The 8,266-nt window shown below is 35.0% G+C and overlaps 1 protein-coding gene across 1 annotated transcript; it reads left to right on the forward strand.

Annotated features, from left to right (window-relative positions):
* Positions 1-464: 464 nt before the first annotated feature.
* LOC149791358 (uncharacterized) lies at positions 465-7,853 on the forward strand. Its single transcript, XM_089969900.1, has 3 exons — positions 465-971; positions 4,914-5,057; positions 6,415-7,853. Exons 1-3 carry the CDS (start codon positions 752-754, stop codon positions 6,576-6,578), a joined length of 528 nt encoding a protein of 175 aa, XP_089826026.1. The 5' UTR covers positions 465-751; the 3' UTR covers positions 6,579-7,853.
* The last annotated feature ends 413 nt before the right edge of the window (positions 7,854-8,266 follow it).

Raw genomic sequence — 8,266 nt, forward strand, 5'->3', positions numbered from 1 at the left:
TCAGTTGTTTTTTTTAACAAATCATTTTCTTCCTTCCAATCTTTAGTTACATTGGAATAATTGTGAAACTAATGAAGAGGTATTTTAAAGGCTCAGACAGATTTCAAAATTTATTTCCAGACACATGTATCGAGCTTTTTACATGTCTAGCCAGATTATCTTTTGAGGTGTGCCGTTACGGCAGTTGATTCTGAAATAACTATTTCAGGCAGTCATTAAACAAATATGGCTGTAACTCAAATACAAATATTTCCTAGGAGATACGAACATTAATAAACATCACGCGATAATTAAGACAACGGACCTTGACGATTGATGGAATAATTTCAGAATTAGTCCGGTAACGATAGACAGATACTTTATTGGTCGATCTATAATTCATTGATTCGCTGAACAACATTAGACTGTACGGAAGCTACATTCTCCCTTGTGTGTAGCTGATTCAAGGACAGTTGCAGCAGCAATCGGAGAACTTAGATTCAGAAAGGTGTACATTAACAAATATTGGATGCATCTCATAAAACAAAACATTATAGTTCGAAGCATTCTCAATTTATTTTGAAACAACAAATTTCAAGCATAAGCATTAGAATTGGTCATTTATGTTTATGTATTCAACGGATTTTACTCGACAAGGGATTTGTGAGACTACAATCGAATCAGTTTCCTCCATTGCTCGACAAATTCGTAATCTTACTAGGAAAATTGTCAACTAAGACAGTATTAAAGTAAAAACTTGTAAGGTATCATAATGGGCATCAGTGACACCTCTTTGCTTTGTAAGATTGTGTTCGTTTTGCTCATCTTTTGTTTCATCATCGACCTAATTGGGTTCGCCATTCCTTACTGGTACTCGGTGGATCTAACCATATCTGGAGTCAACGTTCAGACTTATGGTGGACTGTGGGATTTGTGCGCCGAAAATGGCAACATCAAGTCATGCGCAAGTGTGACTAATAAGGGCCTCGCAGGTAGGTCCGATATTAATTTACGATAACAATCGCGATTGTTGTTGTTGTTGTTGTAGGGTTTAACGCCATTTTTCAGCACACGATAGGCTATACATGGCGGCCAGTATTAATGGTGGAAGAAGAACCCCGGAAAGAACCACCGACCCACGAAAAGCTACTGGCAAGCTTTCTCACATACCCACATTAGCCGAATCCGAGACTCGAACCCATGCAGACAGAGGTGAGATGGCGTGATCCGTAACGGAGAGCGCTTTAGACCACTTGGCCACTCGGGGCCCCCTAACAATCGCGATAATAGTTATACAAGCTTTATACGGTCGAAAGTTAAGGTGACTTTTTTCCAATATTTCATACTGACACCCAGAGAGAGAATTAAACAGTTTGTTTAAGGCACACGACAGACTTTGGTCGGATAGATGTTGTAAACCTGATGATACTTTGGACAATATTTTCATACCAATTTTCAACAACCCACCCCCACCCCTCAATTTGCAATCACCTGTCAAATATACTGGTTTGTTAGATCCATATATTGATTATTTAACTAGGCGCAAATGTTTTGATACAAGTCCATAAGCAATTATAATTATTTCCCTGAATTCAAATTCATATAGAGTGTTTTTTTAATACTATTTCTCTTGAGACTCCCTTACTTTTCCCAAAACAATATCGTCATCATCAGTTGATTTATGCGAGAACTTTGCAGAAAGTTTCGTCTTATTTGTACATAAAAGTCCAACTAAGTCGCAAAATATGAACAAAAAATTGTAAAGGTTTCAATGACTATATGGAGATATTGATTGTAATTTTCACCCGCCGATCCTGACAATTGTGTTGTGATTGTGATTTTCGCCCACCGATCTTGACAATTAGGGTGTGGTTGTGATTTTCACCCGCCGATCTTGACAATTGTGTTGTGATTGTGATTTTCACCCACCGATCCTCACAAATGTGTTGTGATTGTGATTTTCACCCACCGATCCTCACAAATGTGTTGTGATTCTGATTTTCCCCCGCCGATCCTGACAATTGTGTTGTGATTGTGATTTTCACCCACCGATCCTCACGAATGTGTTGTGATTGTGATTTTCACCCACCGATCCTCACAAATGTGTTGTGATTGTGATTTTCACCCACATATCCTGATAACTATGTTGTCAAAATAATTTACACTACCCGCACCATTAAAGGACAAAATTAAAACTGTGACTTGAGTTATTTTGGACACCAATATTACTATGCAGACACGGCATTAGAGAAAACAATTTAAAATCCACCAAAAATATAAATAGAAAAATGTTGAATTTGCAAATAATATGATTGTTTTATAAGAGAATAAAATTCTTATAGATGCAGATGCAGCTTTCTTTAGTTTGTCTATCCTGGAGTTATTTATGATGACTTTTCTCTCTGGAATGTGTTGCGCATCACCCAAAAAGGATATGGTGGTTAGGGCGAGTAACATAACCGTTCACAACTACGACGAAGGAACACTCTTCAGCAAATATATCATCCTCTTTCGAACACAGCATACAAGATAATATCTGTATCGGATTAATTAAGGGAAACAAAAGTGTGTCTACTGACTTATCTTTTCCACGCCACCAGACACGATCAATCCCTGGCTGCCATATATGTAACTAGCGCAAGTGTCAAGATAGGTGTGATGTGATAAAGGGTTGGTGTGCTCAATCTCAGCTTTGGCCGTAGGTAATTTGTGTTCGTGTGTGTGTGTGTGTGTGTGTGTGTGTGTGTGTGTGTGTGTGTGTGTGCGTGAGAGAGAGAGAGAGAGGTGTTCTGGGTGAAATTGATAAACCCACATGTAAATTATATCAATCGTAAACAGGTGAGGCTGTGTTTCCATTCATCGTGCTATCGCAATCACAAAGTGAAATTATCCAATTACTTGATTAAAAACTGACAGAGGCAGTAGTGCGTGATGGATTGAATCAATACAATCACAAGCACAAATCATGAAGGTGGATAAGATGATGGCAGAAGCTGTTTCGTTTATGGTGTACTCGCAGTAACTTAGCTTTTCCATTTTTATCCATACCTGATCATCTTGAGGTGCTTGCTTACAAATAGGATGGCGTGTTTTCAGTCACATTTTGACAAGAGAACAAAATGTTTACTGTGCAAAAATAACCGTTATCAAAATGGACTCTAATTAAAAATTAATCCTGGCCCAAACCATGGATGTTAAAACGAATGCATTATAGCGATATAATGTGGTACCTAGCCCATTAGTCAATTTAATTTGTTTTGTGTACTGCTAGAACATTGGCAAAATTCACACTATTACACATGTATAGGGTTTGTAATGCTGATGCAAGGTTATGCTATAACATATAAACGGTAAAACACTCCAAATAACTTTAGGATGATAAAACCTTCAAAATAACAGTTAGCATGATGTCATACAAAATCAAAGATAAAAGGTAACAATGTTAAACATTTTAGAAGGTATATAAAATAAAAGAGAAAGGTACACATATATAAAATCCTTATAAAGATACCAACTACTTGAAATTCAGAAATAAAGTAATTACACAAGTGACCTGATTTTCCCGTACATGCATTATTTCGTCGGTGACAATAAAATATATACTCTCCACACTACGACTTAGATATTAGCCACATGACAGACACTTACGTGCTCATTTTGGAGAATCACATGAAAATGGGTGCCAATATATTGTTATTTGTAAACATTTCTCATCATAAATTTTACGTTGATTTATTGTCGTATTCAGTTTTCCCGATTTCTTCAGTGTTTCTGTAGTCTGGATCACCAGAACGTTAAGATGGATTTATATTACAAATATCTGAAACCATTTTTAAAATATATTAAATGCAAAACACTATATATATATATATATATATATATATATATATATATATATATATAGAGAGAGAGAGAGAGAGAGAGAGAGAGAGAGAGAGAGAGAGAGATATGTTGCTTTTACTTCTGTATTGATCATTTGTTTTTGTTTAATGGCATATCTTTTATTATTAAGGTTTTAAACCCGCCACATCATGTCTCTAACACTTTTTATTCTAGAGTTTTCTTTGGTCTTTACCGCTCATCCTATTACGTTAACATTATACAAAATGCGTTTCATTTATTCATATACTTTTAAAATGAGGAGACATTTTAAGTAGATAGTATAGCGCCTTTTATAATTATGTATGCATAAATTTGCATCTTAGAGGAAGGGCTTGTAACTACGTCTAGGGTAATTGTAACCTGATCCAACTTTGTGTAACCATCTGATGTACATGTTTAGGTAATATCTTTCCCCCCCCCCCCCCAACGAATATGTTGTCAGCTTTCTCACTGGGAAAATCATATAAAATAAAATTTGGTAAGGACGATAACTACTTAAAGGTCAAGATCACATGAATCACTGATTTAACTAAAAAAGCATTGTTGACAAATATCTTAATTCTATTGGATGTGGGGAATAGTTTTGCTAGGCTATATATAATAAAACCATGAAATATACTTCGCAAAGAGAGTGAGAGAGAGAGAGAGAGAGAGCAATGTCAAACTTCTTTGTTTAAATGTAATTTAACTGTCTTGAAAGATACCGAAAACAAATGTATGTGGTTGCAGTCGAAATTTATAATTGATTTCTGCTTATAGCTTTGCAATGGCTCTATATTTTATTGAACAATAAAAAGGACACTTTTATCTTCCCTTTATGGGTCACATACTATCACTCCCTCCACCACTTGATGTAAAAGTTTAAAATTCCTAAAAACTACTAATAGCAGACACTGCAATGAACAACAATCATTTACTTATTTCTGTCTTTTTAAAATTTGTCACCATTAAAAGAGAAAAACGTTTCTTTACACAATTACATAATGCGGTACGTGCACTTAATATCTCCATAATACACGAATGGAAGAAGCCTGTTTTATTTTCTGTGATAGACTGGTTCCGAGCTGTACGGGCGTTTTCCATCCTCTCCTGGCTGTTTTTCCTGGCGGCTCTCGTTTTCGTCATCGTCTACATGTTCTTCCTCTCCGACAAGAAACTGCTTTACCTTGTAGCTGTCTGCCTGACCTTTGTCGGAGGTAGGGTTAACTTGAAGTACACCACAACCGAACAATTCATTGCACTAATGACAAAAAATCACATTTTTATCTCTGTTTGCGATTGCTGTTTTTTCCCCCATAATTCCAGATTGCGTAGATAGTGAATTAGGTTATCCATTATCCTTATGTATATATATATATATATATATATATATATATATATATATATATATATATATATATATATATATATATATATATATATATATAGGCATGCTAGTACTTATAAAGGTCCTTCTCATGACTGATTATAATACTAGTACTTACAAAGGTCCTTCTCACGACTGATTACAATACTAGTATTTATAAAGGTCCTTCTTGTGACTCATTATAATACTAGTATTTATAAAGGTCCTTCTCTTGGCTCATTATAATAATAGTATTTATAAAGGTCCTTCTCATGACTGATTACAATACTAGTATTTATAAAGGTCCTTCTCATGACTGATTACAATACTAGTATTTATAAAGGTCCTTCTCGTGACTCATTATAATACTAGTATTTATAAAGGTCCTTCTCTTGACTCATTATAATAATAGTATTTATAAAGGGCCTTCTCATGACTGATTACAATACTAGTATTTATAAAGGTCCTTCTCGTGACTCATTATAATACTAGTATTTATAAAGGTCCTTCTCTTGACTCATTATAATAATAGTATTTATAAAGGTCCTTCTCATGACTGATTACAATACTAGTATTTATAAAGGTCCTTCTCGTGACTCATTATAATACTAGTATTTATAAAGGTCCTTCTCTTGACTCATTATAATAATAGTATTTATAAAGGGCCTTCTCATGACTGATTGCAATACTAGTACTAACAGAGGTCCTTCTCATGACTGATTATAATACTAGTATTTATAAAGGTCCTTGATCAATAAACACGATATGAGTGTTCTTGGCTGCTTATCAAAGGCTGTAACAGTATATCTCAACAATTATTAGCAATGTGACTATTTGACAAATCTGCCTATAAAATAATTGTCAGCCATTTGACCGATTAGCGGTATTGCTAACGGAACGTTAATATGTGTAATTTACCGCAGTAGCATGAAACAATAATTGATAGTCCTACCTCAATGCTTGTATTAAACTTTGCTCATCCTAATGGATTTTTCACTAATTAGTATATGCATGAGGTAAATTAAAACGTAAAGAAATGAAAATAACATTTATTAAGATAACGCACAGAAACGTCTGCGTAAGTTTTAAACCCAATGAATAAGTGTAGGTCAATGAATACAGTAAAAATGGTGACCATTTCCGTTTACATTTGCCCCAATAATTTTGATTCTTTCTAAATTTGTATTTATATTTATTTATCTTTTCAGCTTTATGTGCCTTGATAGCCTTTGCGGTGTATGCCGGAGAGTCCAGCGGCGTTCTGAAGGAGTATCACGCCGCCTTTTCCCTGACCATTATAGCCTTTGTACTAGGAATGATAATTGGAGTCTTCGGAATCGTAGACTATCTCGGGTTTCTCGGTGGCAGATAAAAGGCGTAGCTAAATGTAAACTTCCTTAAGTCCCATTACCTATATGAAGCAATTATATAAAAATATTCTAAACAGAAATCATTACAGGATACACTACATATCATTTATTGAATGCGATACTTATCATTCTTGTTGGAAACCAGTTTTTCTTTACGCGGAATATCTCAACAGATTTAGTTTAACCTTAACGCAATATCTAACTTAATATGTGGAGCAATGACATGCAATTATGTTGCATGTCACTGTTCCACATATGTAAAAGAGCATTATCCCGAGTTCTCGTGGAATTTACTGAGAATTTATGATTGCATATGAAATTTGCAGAGGGATTTTCTGTCCTTGTTATGTCCGCTACAGTGTTATTACACCGTCTAGGTACTTTAAAAGAAACTCCTTGTTACCAGCCGTTTTTGTTTTTTAAAATATTAAATCTTTAGAAAGTGTGATACTTAACCAAAGTTTGGATTTTACAAATATTGTATGCGATAAGTTCTAACGTTTATTTTCTACAGTCGCAGATTCCCCAATGCATGGGGTCTCATCAGCGCTCTTCGCCTGTAAAAGCTGTATTAGTCCATACTGTGACGTTAGTTAATGTATTTCGGTAATGTGAAAAGATGTCAGGTTCTTCAAAGTAACTCAAAAGTTTTCCGTATATTTATACATGATGAATTTGTAATCGCTATATTATTATAGCGAAAAGCGGTAGCTTTCTGAGGTAGGTTACACAATTTGACAACTTTATAAACCGTTTTCTGAAATCACCTTCGTTATTTACTATACAGATTATCATCATTGTTCTGCGTAATCTTTATTTTAACAGCGAATCCATTGGATCCGCTGTACACAGATTTCACCTCGTGACGTAACATCTATATTCATCATCAAGACTTTCGTAACCTTAATTGTAGATGCTTATGGTTTTTTTAAAAATTAATCGGCTATACCAATTCAAACGACCATGCCAATTAAAACGGCGAAATATATTTGGATAAAATGTTGGTATGTATTTAAATTGATAGAGTACATTCATTCAATGTATAAATGAAAAGCTAAGTTATTTTTCCTTTAAATAATTCAGTTTGAAAGTAATGGAAAATTATTGTAAGTACATAATAATTGAACTTCATGTTGTAAGTGATTCGAAAAGCAAACGAATCCCTTACACAGTGCATGATTCGTATGAGTGAAGAGAATTAAAAATAGTGCATAAAATAATAAATCTTAAGACATAAATAACAGATCTATTATTTACCTATTGCTTACAAATAAGGTGAAAGTAGTACTTCTCTGGTTTTATGAGATAATAACTTTAGTTGTCCTCGTCACATGAAGAGATTTAAGCAATTTAAATACTTGTTTTGAAGACGTAGCAACCTATGTAATTGTGTCAGTTTTAATGTTTAAAGAGCTGGTTGTTTGTTGATTCAATGGTTGTTGTTGTTGTTGGGTTTAACGCCATTTTTCAGCACACGATAGGCTATGTAAGGCGGACAGTATTAATGGTGGAGGAAGAACCCGGGAAAACTTTGAGAAGAACCACCGACCCACGAGAAGCTACTGGCAAGCTTTCTCACATACCCACATTGGCCGAATCCTGGACTCGAACCCACGCAGACAGAGGTGAGATGGCAGTGATCCGTAACGGAGAGCGCTTTAGACCACTCGGCCACTCGAGGCCCGGTTGA

Source organism: Sinohyriopsis cumingii, chromosome 9 (genome assembly GCF_028554795.1).
Source record: "Sinohyriopsis cumingii isolate HCF-2022 chromosome 9, ASM2855479v2, whole genome shotgun sequence".
Lineage (NCBI taxonomy): Eukaryota > Metazoa > Mollusca > Bivalvia > Unionida > Unionidae > Sinohyriopsis > Sinohyriopsis cumingii.

Excerpts from the sequence above, each read along its gene's own strand:
- LOC149791358 (XM_089969900.1), top strand. The coding sequence starts at position 752 with ATGGGCATCAGTGACACCTCTTTGCTTTGTAAGATTGTGTTCGTTTTG. Across the intron at positions 972-4,913 it reads GACTAATAAGGGCCTCGCAG|ACTGGTTCCGAGCTGTACGG; the intron begins GTAGGTCCGATA and ends TTTCTGTGATAG. Across the intron at positions 5,058-6,414 it reads CTGCCTGACCTTTGTCGGAG|CTTTATGTGCCTTGATAGCC; the intron begins GTAGGGTTAACT and ends TTATCTTTTCAG.